This window comes from Nannobrachium achirus (assembly GCF_963921795.1).
Source record: "Nannobrachium achirus genome assembly, chromosome: 4".
Classification (NCBI taxonomy): domain Eukaryota; kingdom Metazoa; phylum Chordata; class Actinopteri; order Myctophiformes; family Myctophidae; genus Nannobrachium; species Nannobrachium achirus.
The window spans coordinates 64,111,213-64,128,751 of NC_137813.1; the positions used below are offsets into that span (position 1 = coordinate 64,111,213).

Sequence of the window (17,539 nt, forward strand, 5' to 3'; positions counted from 1 at the left end):
ATAGATTCCATATAGTTTCATTGTTTGACAGCACTATCCTCAGTATATTTTGGATTCATGTCAATTTCAGATATTTATCCACGTAATTAACTTGACCTTTCACTCTGTACTTAGTCTGCTCTTTTTCCCCTCTACACCAAACCTCTTTGCCGAAAATAGCTGATATACAAGCTCACAACGCGTATTTTTGGCCAAAGTTCTCGGAATATGGACGCTAGGGTTCAAGTGGTTGATATAAAAAAGAGAAAAAAGGTTTCTATCACACAGATTTGGAGGACCCCCTGTAGTAACTTCAAGGACGCCCTAGGTGTCCCGGACCCCCTGTTGAAGACCCCTGGACAAGAAAAAAATGTAAAGACCTGCCATTTTTTTGTTGTGCTTGTTTATATTGCACAAAGTGCAGCCAAAAAAAAAAAAGACTTTGGGGAGGCGTCGGCCGTTCTTCTTTAAGGACAGACGTATAATCATAGTTTTGATAGTCACACAGCGGTTGTCTATTTTTAGGCTCAGATTGTTTTTCTTTTTTCTATATGTTTTTTACAACGGGTTCCGTTTCAGCCGGTTTGCACTGGCTTTAAATGTGCTCTGTTTTTGGTGTGCCACGGCCGGGTCCCAATGCAGGGGAGCAGGGACGTGCTGGGCCCCTGATTCAGCCCGGGAAAAAGAATTGGAGAGGCCCTCATTGCGCGCTATAGAGAGAGATATAGTAGCTGCTGCTACTCAAAGATTTGCCAATTCAGATCATGACAAGTGACAAGCCAGTGGGCCAATTACATGAGTTAAATTTCGTCGTTGTCAGGTGGAAACCTTGTATGTCCAAAACCGGTGGTTTTGTATTTATCATTTAAAAAATGGTTTAAACTAGTGAAAACAGCAGATCTACAAGCACACAACGCCTCGCGGTGCGAGGCGTTGTGTGCTTGTAGATTGGCTGTTTTCACTACTTTTGTGCAAACGGTTCCATTTTTACTTTTGTGCAAACAGTTAAATATTTTCCTAATGGTCGGCCTGGACCGGCCGGGAATGAACCGGCCGTTCGGGAGTTGTCCCGCTTTTCCCAATGGCCAGCACGTCCCTGCAGGGGAGACTTCTGGAAATGTGCGGACGGGGGCAAAAAAAAAAGGCGCTTGCTGCTTGCCCCCGGCATTCTTGTGGCCGCAAAACCATGGTGCGGTCCTACTTTCAGCTCAAATTATGAAGAGATATGGAGTCCCTGCGAATGTCCACACTGAAACAACACTCTTTCTGCTGTCACGATTATGGTGTTTTAAACATGACGATTAATTGTCACTCAAATAATGAGGATTTCATTAAATTTTGTATTTGTCGTTGACGGTTACATTTCTGTTTGGCTTTTAGGCTTTGAAGTTGCACGTGGCAGATATGACGCATAACTTAAATATACAAAGAAATTACTGACATATTTGACAATTTTATACTTAAAAAAGAACATTGATTGTGGAAATAGCCGATCAATCGGGTCAAAATTCTAATTTTCGAGATAAAAGAAAATGGCAGATCTACTGTACGAGTGCCACGCTGTGAGCTTGTATATCTTCTATTTTTCAATAGTTAAAGCATAAAATAATAAAATGCAATAATGCGTACCCATTCTAAATTGATAACCGGATGACGGCTGTGCGTTTTCCTCAGAGAGAGAGAGAGAGAGAGACAGACACAGAGAGAGAGAGAGAGAGACAGAGAGAGAGAGAGAGAGAGAGAGAGAGAGAGAGAGACAGAGAGAGAGAGAGAGAGAGAGAGAGAGAGAGACACAGAGACAGAGAGAGAGAGACACACAGAGAGAGAGACAGAGAGAGAGACAGAGAGGCGGCTGCATTCGCCCCGACCGCCACACAAAAACCAACAACTGTGCTGCTTGACCCCCCATCATAAATCCACCCTCCTGTCCCTCTGTGTCTCTGTCCTGAGGGTTGTTTTGTTAACCCCTTGACCCCGGAGTGACTTCCTCCACCGGGGGCCAGGGTCACAAGACAGTTGGGGACCGCAGACCCCCTTTGATGTGCTGCCCCCCCACGCCCCCCACGCCCCCACGCTGTTCTCTGACACCCACATGTTCAGAGGGAGGGGGAGGGGGAGGGGGATGATGGAGATGTCCATCTGTCCGCCGCGGACGGTATCTGTCTAAGCACCTGAGACTCGGGGCTGTCACTGTTACGATTTTTACTTAGCAGTTAATTGTCACGCGAGTAATTGCGATTGACGGTTTAATCGCATTTTTTTGGGCGCTTCACATTCAGATTTCAGTTTTAGGCTTTGTGAACAAAAGTTGCACGGGGCACATACCGACAAATAACTTGGATAATGTGATAATGACTTCATACTTGAGACGAATAGTGGACATAGCCGATCTGTAAGCTCAAAACGCGTCACGCTGTGGCGCGTTTTGAGCTTGTAGATCTGCTATTTGTGCTATTTTTGAAACTCCCAACAAGGAAATGATTATGACGAAATGTGACTATCTCAAACAATTGCGATTTAGACAATGATGTCATAATTGTGACTTGGCGTATTAGGACTGTACGCACAACGACAAACGCACACATACACGTACGCACGCACTGAATTCTCGGAGGGCTTTGTCCGGAATGGCTGCGCAGGCACGTGCACACATAGACATCAAAGGGGGCTTGAGCCCCTGCCCTTTTATCCGTCTGTAAAAAGTGCCCTCTCCAGACCATGAATGCAGTTTTCACTATGGTGAAAGAAATGCAAATGCCCTCTTTCCATGCCATACCTGAAGGCAGCATTCAAGAGAATTGCCTTGTTCAAACTCTCCTGAACTTGAACGCAGCATTTTATGTTGAAAGAATTGCCTTCACTGTGTAGGAATCCGTGCCGTTACGCCATATTTCCAGTATTTACTTGATTATGCTTGGTTCAGTGTGGTATCACACACCGAAAATAGCCGACTTCCAAGCTCAGCTGTGAGCTTGGAGGTCTGCTATTTTCAATATTTCCACCAAAAGGCCCTTTTAGAAATTTCAGCCCCTGCCTCTCTAACATTCTCTGCACGTCCCTGTGGCCGGCGTGTCTGTGTGTCATGATGAAGCTCCTCTTCTCTTGCATTTCGGCTGCACGACGGGACGGAGAGCGCTTCTCCCCGTCGCTCTCGCGCGGGGTTCAAAAACAAAGCAGCCCGTTCTGCTTGGCTTTGCGTTTTTCCGCGGCGGCCCAGGGCTTTTAACCGCCGCGCCGTCGCTAATGTCACAGACACGGGGCGGTTGAACAAGACGCATTCACTGTGAGGGAGCGCGTCACTGAGCCCTCCGGGAAGCCAAGGGCACCGCCAAGGTCACAGTGACTCAGCGCACAATCACAGCTTTGAGCTCTTACACAAGTATTGTACTGTACTGTACAGTGTGCTAGTAAGATCATGTACGATATAAGACAAGTAAAAGGGGCAGAACGATTATAGTGAAATATGAGTGACACCAGTGACAGATGGAGCTGATATTTACTCGGGATTCCATATTTGGTTTGCTTTAAGCCACCTCCTTAAGGTTGAATTTGAATGTCAATAGTTGGTGGTCTCTCTTACGTTGGCACATGGACTATTCCAGTGATGGGAGGCTCTAGCAGAAAAGTACTGTTTCACCCAACACACACTCTCACATTTTAAATGATTTTCTTACCTTAATAAACATTGTCATAAATACTTTATGGCTCCTGTCGCTAGTTTAAAGCCTTGTTTCAATCACCATGATATGTGTTTTGTGAAAATATGGTCAAATCGATGTTATATTTGATGTTATAGCAGGGTATGCTGTAGGAGGGGCTTGTGATTCTTCTTCGTTTGCTTTATTTTCGGCAAGCTCAAGACACTGCGGTTGCACGTGACCGTTGGCAGCCAATAGCATTCGAGATGGTACCTTTTCTACCAATGAACGTTGATTTCTACAATGATGGCGGCACCCATACAGCGGCCAAAAAAGCTTAATTTGCGCAGCATAGAAACCAATGGCTTTCCACTGTCCATATTTTTTTACAGTCTATGCTGGTAGGACTGCATATCATTGTGTGGGTGTGGGTGTGTGTGTGTGTGTGTGTGTGTGTGTGTGTGTGTGTGTGTGTGTGTGTGTGTGTGTGTGTGTGTGTGTGTGTGTGTGTGTGTGTGTGTGTGTGTGTGTGTGTGTGTGTGTGTGTGTGTGTGTGTGTGTGTGTGTGTGTGTGTGTGTGTGTGTGTGAGAATCTTTGAATATATATGTATTTTTAAAGCAAACATTTGTAACTCAAATTTTGCTTCTGGGTGGTTCCTGGAAGTAAATATTTTGACATGGGGGTCCTTGGCCAAATAAATATCAGTTTGGGGGATCCTTCACATGAAAAGGTTTGAGAACCACTGTCATGTAGTCTCTCAAGAACAGACTAACTGAGCTCCGGTTGAAGTGAAAAGGACATTTTCTTTGACGATTGCTGGCCAGATTGCTGACATAGAAACATAGGTTTTTTTCAAAAAGAAGGATTCAAAAGGCACTTATAGAATCGTGTCAAAATTCCAATTTTCAAAATGTTTCAAAAATAGCAGATCTACATGCTCATAGCGCGGCACTCGGTGCCGTGCTGTGAGCTTGTATATCTGCTGTTTTTCATTAGTTAAAGCATAAAATAATAATACACTATAATGTGTACCTGTTCTAAATGGGTTAGTTAAAATGTTTGTATTTTCTTCTGTGCAGAGTTGCTGGGTTCCACCAAGAAGCTGAACGTCAACTACCAGGACTCTGACGGGTAAGTGATGAGGTCAACCCCTAACAGCAGTGGGAAAGTACTCATGTGTTTTACTTGAGTAAAAGTATCAATACCGCAATGTGGAAATACTCTGTTGCAAGTAGAAGTCCTGTATTCAAAATGGACTTTTAAGGGGAACATAAGAAAATCTGCAAAGTAAATCGTTACCAAGAAATGTCTTCACCAATGTGTTTCTAAATGTGTGTAATAATATGTACTAAAAGGTTGAAATTCAACTCCCGGGGGAAACCACATGAAAAAATGATTTGTGTTTGTGTCCCATGAAAAGTGATGATTCATCACTAAACCATCGTTTTGTGGGTCCGATTTCGTGCAAAACAAATGCTTGCAATGGATTCATCATCATGAAAAACCCCTAGTTTGACCCCTCACATCCTACTTAAAGCAGATTTATCTTTTGTATTTCTTTCCTGTATAGTAAATTAATGGGACACAAACACAAATCAGTTTTTTTATGAGGTTTCCCCCGGGAGTTGAATTTCAACCTTTTAGTACATATTATTACACACCTTTAGAAACACATTGGTGAAGACATTTCTTGGTAACGATTTACTTAGCAGATTGGACAAATATCTTATAAAATCTGTAAAAGCACAAAGGTATTGGTATCAACATGTCGTTAAAGTAGAAAGTACTCGTCATGCGGAATGTCCCATTTCACGTTTTCAAATGTATAAAAATCATTGGAAAATAGCAGATCTACAAGCTCACAATGCGTTGCATCGCGACGCATTGTGAGCTTGTAGATCTGCTATTTTCGCATTGTGAGCTTGTAGAACTGCTATTTTCGCAATGTGAGCTTGTAGATCTGCTATTTTCACATTGTGAGCTTGTAGATGTCATCAATATTAACCTGGGAATGCCCATATTTGGTAATGCCCATATATGGGCATGTTTTGACATCACATTGTTGACTATCATGCAGGGGTCTGGTGCAACTGGTCCGATTTACATCACTGGCCAGATGGCCAAGAATTGGCGCGACCTCGCCCTTTCGCATGCCACCCTGAGGCGTCTTACTAGTAATATTTACAAATCTACAAACTGGTACCTAAAGTTATCATATTATTGCCCTTGAGTAAAAGTACAATATGTGCCCCTGAGATGTGATGGAGTAGAAGTTAAAGTATTGAAAATTGGAAATAATCAAGTAAAATACAAGCACCTCAAAGTACAGTACTTAAATACATATACTTGGCTACTTTACAAAGTACAGTACTTAAATACATATACTTGGCTACTTTACAAAGTACAGTACTTAAATACATATACTTGGCTACTTTACAAAGTACAGTACTTAAATACATATACTTGGCTACTTTACAAAGTACAGTACTTAAATACATATCGTCGTTGTCGGGCGGAAACCTTGTATCTCCAAGTTTCAAATGTGTATGTTTTTTTTTCGCAAAGTAAAGCCCTGCTTTATTGTACAAGGCTGTCGCACAAAAGTAGTGAAAACAGCAGATCTACAAGCACACAACGCCTCGCGGTGCGAGGCGTTGTGTGCTTGTAGATCGGCTGTTTTCACTAGTTTAAATCATTTTTAAAATGATAAATGTAAAACGAACAGTTTTGGACATACAAGGTTTCCACCCGACAACGACGATATACTTGGCTACTTTACAAAGTACAGTACTTAAATACATATACTTGGCTACTTTACACCGCTGCCTATAAAAGCAGTTATTTTCAGGACCCGCTCCCCGTGGCGAAGCGGCCGCGGGGCCAAGTTCAACCGCTGCTGAACCCCAGTCATTATGCCGTTCCCCGCGCGTCTATAAAACGCTATACTTCTCTTTTTTTTCCACTACGCAACGGCTCTGGCTCACACGGCTCATGGAGCGCAACGAGAAACCCAGGCTGAGGCGCTTCGCCACACGGTGAAGGAACGCCGGGCGCCTCTCTGGCCCCCTCTGTAAAGTACAGTACTGCTATGACCAGTGGTTTAAACCAAAAGCAGTGGTTCTCAAAGTGTTTTCATGCCAACGACCCGCGAATTCAGGGGTGTCACCAGGGCCCAAGGTGGTGGGGCCTTAATAATTTTATACTTAAAGGAGTAGTAGCACCAAAATGACTTTTTTTCTATTGATTACTCATGCCATGGAGAGTAGAGTTCAATCATATTTTTTGTTTTTGTCACATTCCTAAGAAATACATTTGATCCGAGTAAATTTACCCCCATTGATTCCGGATAGGGACCCGTTTTGAAACGGGTCCCCATCCGGAACGAATGGGGGTAAATGTATTGTTATCACACTTTTGTCTTACAAAAAACTAAAAAAAAATATTATTGAACTCTACTCTCCATGGCATGAGTAATCAATAGAAAAAAGTCATTTTGGGGTACTACTCCTTTAAGCTACTGTAAAATAGCAGGTATACAAGCTCACAGCGAGTGCCGCGCTGTGAGCTTGCTTGTAGAAAAGTTGTGAAAATGTGTGCAAATCTTGGAATATGTGTCTTTTTTTAAGCGGACATTTGTAACTCAAATTTTGCTTCTGCGGGGGTCCCTGGAAGCTGGAACTACATATTTTGAGATGGGGGTCCGTGGCCAAATACATATAATTTTGGGGGTCCTTCACATGAAAAGGTTTGAGCACCACAGAAACATTTTTTTTGTTGAAATATGCAAAGACTTGCAGAAATGTTCACGATTTTTCAAAAATAGCAGATCTACATGCCGCGCTGCAAGCTTGTAGATCTGCTATTTTTCAATAGTTAAAGCACAAAATAATGTGCAACAATGCGTTCCCAGTCTAAATGGGTTAAACCCCCTCCCCCTATGAAGAACATTCATGGGGGCCCGCAGTGAATCCTTGTACCCAGGGCCCAGAATTTGGTGCGACATCCCTGCCCAAAATGATAACTCTGACAGGGTATAAATGACCAAATGGACCCGTCAGGGCTCATTTGGTTCCATTAGATTAATCCATTTTACCCCTGTTTTATACCAAACTCGTTGAAATAATTGCCCTCCCTGTGTAAAGAGGGCAATTCAGTATTGACTTGATTATGCTTAGTTTAGTGTGTATTAAGCAACGCAAATAGCAGATCTCCAAGCTCACAACGTTGTGAGCTTGGAGGTCTGCTATTTGCGTTATGTTCACCAAAAGGCCCTTTTAGAGATTTCAGCCCCTGCCTCTCTAACATTCTCTGCACGTCCCTGGTGTCCCCGCTCCAAACGTGTCATTTGGCTCCGCCAGGAGGTGTCGTTTGTAGTTCTCACCTCCAGCTGCGCTCCCAGAATCTGGGGCGGCGCGGTCTGCCTGCCTGCTAAACCTTACGTTACCCCTAACGTGACTGGAACTGGAAAGCGCTGAATGTCTTTTTTTTTTCTTCTTTTTTTTCTCCGCTGTATTAAAAGCGGCAGAGGGAACGGCAAGGTCTGGCTCCTTCCCTCATCAATATTTCTCTTTGTGGGAATTACTTTTGATCTCTTTTTGCACATTCTGGGTTTCTCGGTGTCGTCTCTGCTTCGCTGGGATGTGCCTTGGTTGGAAGACGGTCTCCCTGGCTGTTAAAGTGATGATGAACTCTCCTAGAACCGTGGCTTTGTTTGGCTTGCCAGTGCATGGCGTGAGCTTGTAGATCTAGTTTCAAACAGCCGATGTATATACTGTAGAGATAATTAAAAGTGATATTTCACTTGGTCATTTTATCGTCTAATCAGGCTTTTATGAACACCCTGGACAGTTTTTAATTTGCTTGATTCGAATTTAGATATTTCATGTAAATGTTACCAGGCCCTCCTCCTGCAGGGCCTCTCCCCATACACACCCATTGTAACTTCAAACTCCATTTTAACCATGATAAATTAATCAAAAAACACCCATTATTGTTTCTGGTGACTCATACTACCCTCCTAATACGTGATCAGGCCATTTTTTTTATTTTTTATAAATGAAAACAGCTATAAAAAAAAACTGCCTGCTCACATATTAGGAGGGTAGTATGAGTCACCAGAAAAAAAGAATAATGTGTGTTTTTAATGAATCTATCATGGTTAAAATGGAGTTTGAAGTTACAATGGGTGTGTATGGGGAGCCCCTCCTGGAGGAGGAGGACTGATGCATGTACTGTACATCAAATATCTAAATATTGAATCAAGCAAATTAAAAACTGTCATGGGTGTTCATAAAAACCTGATTAAACAATACAATGACCAAAAGTATTTTTGAAAGTGAAATATCCCTTTAAGTAAAAGTGCTTAACTTTAAACTGATTTTGCATCAGTTTAAAGACCCACACTCGCACTGTAGAGTATGTACTGTAGAGTGTGGATGACCACACACCACACAAGTGTCGCTGCATAGACGCCATCTTGTTTAATAAATAACTACAAACAAAGCGGTTCCTGTTAGCAAACAAGTGCGCTGCTACCTGATTTATTCAGCCTATTTGACCCGCTGGCTTGGCCGCTTGTGCTAATCCGATATAGGTGAGTCTGGTGACATCAACAAGCTCTCTCTTCAAGGGTAATGAAACAGGAATGCAGTCGTGTCACTTACCCAAAATCATGTACCAGGACTCTGGTCTTTATAAAGGTTTTGTTTGGGTTCACATTGCTTCACTGTTGCTGCTAAAAGTGAGATTTTTATACGTATCGCTGTCGTCGGGCAGAAACCTAACTTATCATTATTTCTTTGTTTTGCTTCCGCCCGTTTGTTTCCCCAATCCCTAAAATGCTCAAGTAGCCTGTAGTTGCCAGTCGCTGCGAGTTGGACTAAAAGATGCATATACCAAATTAATTTTCCAAAAGCAAGTTTCGCTTTCGGAAAATTCCGCATCAAGGAGTCAAACATCAAACTCTGCATCAAGGAGTTTATTAGGTAGGCCCTAAAAATATGTCCTTGAGCGCAGGGGAATTATTTTGGGTTAAAAACTATACAAATTCTTTGTTGTGGGGGTCCCTGTTTCATCTCTCTCTCTCCGCTAAGGGGTCCTTGGCCTGAAAAACATTGAAGACCCCGTTAGCGTATAAAGTGTTAATTTGAGCATCCAGTGAATCCACTCATGTGGTTCTTCACTCATGGAGCAAGTACAGCTATATTTGGCACTTCTATTAGACTTCTATAATTACAGTATGTATTGACCTAAAGTTCGGCCAAAGTTAAAGCACTTGATAAGTGATATAACATTGTCATATTGTAATCCTGTTGAAGTAATGGTTTCACATTTCGTTATTATACATATTTGAGATTTGATTCATATTCTACCTTTAGCGTTTAACTCTAGGGGTGTAAATGAACACTTCGAGGATTTAACTGAGTGCCAGGCTTTGTTTACAACCAGCGATATAAATGACTTAATGACCTGCCCTCCCCTCTGGACACGGACAAAACAACTGTCAAAGTCGGAGCCTTCTCGGGCCTAAGTAAACAGCGTTCGGCCTCACAAAAGCCCTGGAGAGCAAGCAGACGTGAGGACCCTCTTAGATAAACCCCCATGACCCCCAAGGGAGCAGTTAAAAAAAAATAAAAATAAATGAAAAAAGAAGTTTTTAGGGGAGCGCCGACATTGGCACCCCGTATATCACTGAGCCATGCTGCCCCTGGTCATGTTTAAGTGCCGTCCACCCCCCTCTCTCTCCCTCCCCTGTGTTCCGTCGGTGTCCGGCGTCTATGAGGATAAGGGGCAGTGATGGAAGAAAGTAATCACATTACTTACTTACTTACTTTATCAGTGCTGCAATGTAGAATGTAGAAACACTGTTAGGGTCGTTTCATACTCCCCTTTTAGAGCTTAATTTATTTCGGTTCGGCTCTGTCTAAGAGGGGGGAGGGGGGGGGGGGGGGTGGGTTGTAACGTCATTAATTCGGCTCCTAATATCGCCTTATCATAGTTTAGACGGAGCCGAATCGAAATAAATTAGGCTCTAAAAGTGGAGTATGAATCGCCCTTTACAAGTCCGGAATTCAAAAAGTAGTTTTGGTATAAAAATGCACTCAAAGCACCACAAGTAGAGAGTACTCATAATGTATAACGTCCCATGTCACAGAAGTTTTCAAATGTATTGACATGTATAAATGTATACAAAATCGTGAAAATGGCACATCTATAAGCTCTTTTGAGCTTGTAGAACGGCTATTTTCAAGTGGCCGAAATGTGTATATGGCTGAAGTGGCTAATGTTTTGTCTTAATAATCAAAATCTACAAAGTAACTATAGTAACTAAGTACATTTTAAAGAAGAATTGTAGTGTAGTAGAAAGCACATTTCCCTCTTTGAGATGCAGTGGAGTAGAAGTAAAAATACAGAACATTGGAAAAGCTCCAGAAGAGTAAAACAATACTTCAAAGGTTTACTTAAAGTACAGTACTTGAGTAAATGTACTTAGTTACTTTACACCAAGGGTCTTAAACAGGGGGTCCCCTAGGGGGTCCTCAGAGTTACTACAGGGGGGCCGCCAAATCCTTGTGTGATAGGATAAATACTTATTTTTAAATGAACTCTCGTATCCCTATACTCTGAGAAGAACCTTAGGCAAAAATAGACGATCTACAAGCTCTCAACGCCTCGCAGTGCGAGGCGTTGAGAGCTTGTAGATCAGCTATTTTTGGCAAATAGGTTTGGTATAGAGGTAAAAAAAAAAGAGCGGACCAAGTACAGAGTGAAAGCTCAGGTTTACTAAGTATCAACGATTTTAAGTGGTTAAGTGTCAAACAAGTTGTTGAATCTATCTATGAAATCGATGAGAATCTCCATCACAACATTTATACAATATGTAGAGGAGGGGGTCCCTCCTTCATCTCTCTCTCAGCTAAGGGATTCTTGGCCTGAAAACGTTGAAGACCCCTCCCTGCTTTACACCACTGCAAAGGGGGGCTTTGGGGAGGGGACGGGACCCTCGGCTTGGGTCAGGAGGTCAGCGGGGGTCTTGTGGGGGGGTTAGAAGAGGGCTGGGGCCATGAGATAGTGCTGTTTACTAAAGAGAGCTCAGTGTGGTGATGACAGCCAGGCTGTCTGGACTCTGGAGACGGTCAGAGGAAGGAGAAACGAGCTGAGGGTTTTAGACCTGCGTGATGTTATGTCTGGAGGGAGCGACATTAGCTTATGGCTGAGAAATGAGAGATAATTAGCTGTTTAGCTCCCTCCTGTGTGTGTGTGTGTGTGTGTGTGTGTGTGTGTGTGTGTGTGTGTGTGTGTGTGTGTGTGTGTGTGTGTGTGTGTGTGTGTGTGTGTGTGTGTGTGTGTGTGTGTGTGTGTGTGTGTGTGTGTGTGTGTGTGTGTGTGTGTGTGTGCGCTTGTAGTACCTTAGTTGCAGTGGTGTAAAGTAACTAAGTACATTTACTTAAGTACAATTCTTAGGTATTTGTATTTTACTTGAGTATTTCCAATTTCAAGCTGTGAGCTTGTACTGTATATCTGCTATATTTCAATAGTTAAAGCACAAAATAATGTGTTTTAGTCTAAATGGGTTAAACCCCCTGCCCCTATGATGTGGCATGCCTGGTTGTAGGGCTTGTAGATCTGCTGTTTGTGGTGTGTTCACCGATTTCACCGAATGTGGGATAGGATTCCTTATCATACTCTATCTACCCTACAGATGCACTAGCCTATTTATATTGATCAGTTTACAGTTTACAGTTTAGGCATTTAGCAGACGCTTTTAATCCAAAGCGACTTAAAAAAAGCAGATTATACAATATACAATATACAATATAATCACTAATAAACAAGATAACATGTCAGAATATCAACAACAATATAGCATATGCATAATGAATATCAATCTAAAAATCAATATAATCAGTAAAGAAAAGGATTCTAAAAAACCTACAAAAAATGCTAACTAGCTTGAGTGTTTCATTAGTGCTAAGGGTTTAGGTGGAGTCTGAAAAGGTGAGTCTTCAGTCCACGGCGAAAGGTAGCAAGTGATCCCAACATGCCCATAGATGCACCAGTTACTGTATATTGTAATATTTACTGTTTTATTCATTAAAACCAGACCTGGTTGGTAGCTCTGAGAGCTGACAGAACCCTCGCTAAAAAACCCCAGAACAAAAATCCACTCGTCCTAGATTATTTGTATTTATTTATTTTTTAAGATTTGTTTTTTGGGCTTTTTATGCCTTTATTGATAGGACAGTAGACTGACTGACGGGGAGAGAGATGGGGAGTGACACGCGGCAAAGGTCGTCCGGATCGGATTCTAGATTGATATTCCTATGCTTTGTTATATCGTTGTTGATGTACTGACATATTATCTTGCTTATTATATTGATTTAATACCTGCTTTGGATTAAAAGCGTCTGCTAAATGCCTACATTGTAAATTGTAGAGCGTACACATGGAGTCGTCTACGTACACAGAAGTGAGACGCCAGTACCGCAGCAATCAGAGCCCAGCATCTTAACACAACATCCCTCTCCCACACAACCAGGGACGTGCTGGCCATTGGGAAAAGCGGGACAACTCCCGAACGGCTGGTTCATTCTCGGCCGGCCATTAGGAAAAAAAATACAAATAAAATGTCGGCCTTCGTTCCATTTTGGGGGCTGGGCAGCGTACAAAGTATATTGTCACTGTCGGGCAGAAACCTCGTATCTCTAAGTTTCAAATGAGTACATTTTTTTTCGCAAAGCAAAGCCCTGCTTCATCATACCAGGCCGTTGCACAAAAGTAGTGAAAACAGCAGATCTACAAGCACACAACGCCTCGCACCGCGAGGCGCTGTGTGCTTGTAGATCGGCTGTTTTCACTAGTTTAAATCATTTTTTAAATGATAAATACAAAACAAACAGTTTTGGACATACAAGGTTTCCACCCGACAATGACGAAATATAACTCATGTAATTGGCCCACTGGCTTGTCACTTGTCATGATCTGAAATGGCAAATCTTTGAGTAGCAGCAGCGCTATAGAGAGAGATCTCTCTCTATATGAGGGCCTCTCCAACTCTTTTTCCCGGGCTGAATCAGGGGCCCAGCACGTCCCTACACACAACAATAATATCCCTTAGGCCCCGTGACGCTGGGATGCTCTGGGCCTCCATTAGTTTATGCAGGGTCATGTTTTTACACCTCACTGTGTTTACAAGGTTAATCTTCCAAGTTTATGGCCGCCATGGGCCTGGTTTATGGCACACACACACACACACACACACACACACACACACACACACACACACACACACACACACACACACACACACACACACACACACACACACACACACACACACACAGACAGACACATGCATCTGGGTACTTTTGTGCTAATATCACCAGTCTGTTGCGCCTGTTAGATTGACAAACATTAGCTCTGCGTGCGTGTGTGCGTAGGTGCGTGCGTGCATGCATGTGTGTGCCTGTGTGTGACCCATAAGAGCTGAATGGTGCGTCGTCCTAATACCTACTCAAATGGAGAGACACATATACATCAAAGGGGGCTTGAGCCCCTGCCCTATTATCTGTAAAAAGTGCCCTCTCCAGACCATGAATGCAGTTTTCACTATGGTGAAAGAAATGCAAATGCCCCCTCTTTCCATGCCATACCCTGAAGGCAGCATTCAAGAGAATCACCTTGTCCAAACTATCCTGTACTTGAATTCAGAATCTTATGTCAAAAGAATTGCCCTCACTGTGTAAAACTCCATGCCGTTACACCACATCTCTAGTACTGATTTGATTATGCTTAGTTTAGTGTGGTGTCAAGCACTGAAAATAGCCGACCTACAAGCTTTAAAACCAGGGGGCCAAACGTTGTCAGGATTTAAAATGAAGCAAACACAGGACTAAAAGTTCTTATGATTGGCCGCTAGTTGCGCTGTTCTGGCACCAGAAGCAACATGTTCTCCATAGGATTCCATTCATTTCCCCCGTACTTTTACATGAGATTTTCTTACCTTGATAAACATTGTCATAAATACTTTATGGTCCCTGTCGCTAGTTTAAAGCCTCGTTTCAATCACCATGATATGCGTTTTGTGAAAATATGTTCCAATTTATGTTGTAATTGACGGCCTTGTATGATGAAGCAGGGCTTTACTTTGCGAAAGAACGTACACATTTGAAAATTGGAGATACGAGGTTTCCACCCGACAACGAGGATGTATCACAGTCAGTGGTGCTTTGGGATTTTCTTTTCCGGGCGGACGGTCATTTATTGAGGCACGCGTTTACACGGTCGTGCACCGTTCGGTGCCGTCCGTGCGTCCGTGTGGGAATTTTTCTGACCACACGGCGTCCGGTCGCGTCCGGCCTCCAAAGCGCTACTGATCACAGTTTAGTTCCTTTCTCTGTCTGGGTGGGTGCAAAGGTGCTGTTTAGAGAAGACATTGAGGTCACTGAGGTCTGTGCCATGTTGTTGCCGGGATAGACAGACAGACAGACAGACAGACAGACAGACAGACAGACAGACAGACAGACAGAGTTGTTGCAAGCCTGTTACTCAACGCTGACTTAGTGGAGGTGTGGCAGATGACATTAGACATGACCTAACAGTAACTGTGTGTGTGTGTGTGTGCGTGTGCGTGTGCGTGTGCGCGTGCGTGCGTGCGTGTGTGTGTGCGCGTGTGTGTGTGTGAGTGGGTGTGCCTGCACCTGTGTGTGTCTACTGTCTATTAAACTCTCGAGGCCACAATAGTAGATCTTGAAATGGACATTGTGCTTTTTTTCTTTTTCAACCATAAAAGAAAAAAAGAAAAATATATATATTCAGGTTAGGATTAGACGTTAGAGGTTAGGTTTAGGTGTTAGGATTAGAGTTATATACCAGTAAGACTCCCTAATCGGGAGATAAGCAACCGTCAGGTCACATACACAAACTACATACATACACTACCAAAGGCAATGGAAGCCAATCAGGAGGGAATATGGGAAATGGGACAGAGCTATGTTGATGACATGACTTTAGAGATACTGTGTACCGCTTTGCGTGATTTTAGGGCAAAATCGGTAGAAGCAGGGTCCAAAAATGTGTTTAGCAAGAATCGGCCTCATGGTGGCGCTAGAAGAAGACCATGTGAGAAATGAGGGGTGGAGGTTGTGGTTTGGCAGCCAAGGAGTTTGTGTGCAAAATTTGGCATAGATAGGGGAAACGGTGGCGGAGATATGAATAGAGCAAAAGTGTGACGTGACTGACTGACTGACAGCCGGTGGAGGTTTTGTTGCGACCGTCAGGTTGATCTCTTGCACCGAACAACGACGCGTTGCAGAACTGCATTTTTGGGGGCGCTTTAGTCTTATCCGTGTGCATGGGTTTGCCCATTTGTACGTCAGTGCCTGTGTGTAAATATTTGGGCTATTTACAGTATATGCTTGTGTGTGTGTGTGTGTGTGTGTGTACACTCCACCACCCCCGCCATTCCTGAGAAAAGCCAAAATGTGCAAACAAACCGCCCCGCTGTGCTGCTGTAACATGTGAAAAGAAGGGCCTCTCTTTTTCTCCTCCTGCCGTCGTTCCCCTGTGAGACAAATTAGTGTTTGAGTCCCCAGGCTTGGCGTGTGTGTGTGTGTGTGTGTGTGTGTGTGTGTGTGTGTGTGTGTGTGTGCGTGTGCGTGTGCGTGTGTGTTGGGTCTCCATGGAGAGCGCTGCTGGAATGGGTCGGTGGGTTGCATTGCCATGCTGCCAGCACTGGATGGTAGGGCTGTCACAATTATTACATAATCGTCTAATCGTGATTATTTGACATTATCGCAATTATTTTTTCATAATCGTCATAATCGTGAATGTTGAAAAATGTCTGAAATAGTGGAAATAGCAGATCTACAAGCTCACAACGCCTCGCATCGTGAGCTTGTAGATCGGCTATTTCCACTATCAAAGTTATTTTTTAAGTAGTAAGTTGTCAAATATGTCAGTAATTTCTTTGTATATTTAAGTTATGTGTCATATCTACCATGTACAACTTCAAAGCCTAAAAGCCAAACAGAAATGTAATTATCAACGACAAAAACACAATTAAATCGTTAATCGCCAATTATTTGAGTGACAATTAATCGTCATGTAAAATGTCATATCGTGACAGCCCTACTGGATGAATGGATAGCAGGGAAGGGTCAGAATAATCAAATATTCACATAATCATTGATACGATAAAATTCGAATTAAAAAGTGTGTGTGTGTCCGACCGTGTGTGCCACTCTTCTGGTGAAAAAAAAAAAAAGTTAAAAAGCCTTTATTGAACTGGCTAGTTCATTGTAGAAGTTCCTTCTTCAGGGTATATATACTGTAGCATAGTTTTTATTTCGTTTTTTGAAAAAATCTAGTCGACGAACATTAACGCTGCGTAGAATGCTCTTTTTCCCCTAGCTCTGGTCCATAGCGTCAGTGGAGTTCTCCCTAACGCTATGTTCCTCTACCTCCCAAATCCTTGGCAAATCCGGAAAGACCCGTCGTCTGGTCTGAAAATAACAAAAACTGTTTCGCCCCTCACCAAACCAAAGGTGTCAGTGGACGGTTGAAAGCTTGCTCTACTTAGTGGACGCGGTCTGAGCCCCCCACCACACGCTTAAAATTCATTTCTAGGGCTAAATAAAAAATATTCCACCGGATGTTGCTATTTTTGAAAAATCTTGATTTTCTTTGTCAGTGGTGCTCAAACCTCTTCATGTGAAGGACCCCCACAATTATATGTATTTGGCCACGGACCCCCATCTCAAGGGCCCTAACTCAGTCCCACTCCCCCCCCCCACCCCCCCCCATTTTGACGCCCCTGGTGGGGGGTTCTGTGTGTCTGTCGGTGTGTAGGACTATTTATACAGACTCCATATTGTTTAGCATGTGCCAATGTACCGCAACCTGAACCCATAAAGCGCTCCTT

At 43.1% G+C, this 17,539-nt stretch overlaps 1 protein-coding gene across 2 annotated transcripts in view; it reads left to right on the forward strand.

The window, feature by feature from the left end:
* Positions 1-17,539, forward strand: part of caskin2 (CASK interacting protein 2) — a 177,334-nt gene that overhangs the window by 67,215 nt on the left and 92,580 nt on the right. For both annotated transcript variants that reach the window (XM_080724985.1, XM_080724986.1), the window contains one exon: positions 4,698-4,749. In XM_080724985.1, the coding sequence (XP_080581111.1) occupies positions 4,698-4,749 (52 nt within the window). The remainder of the gene's footprint in view (positions 1-4,697; positions 4,750-17,539) is intronic.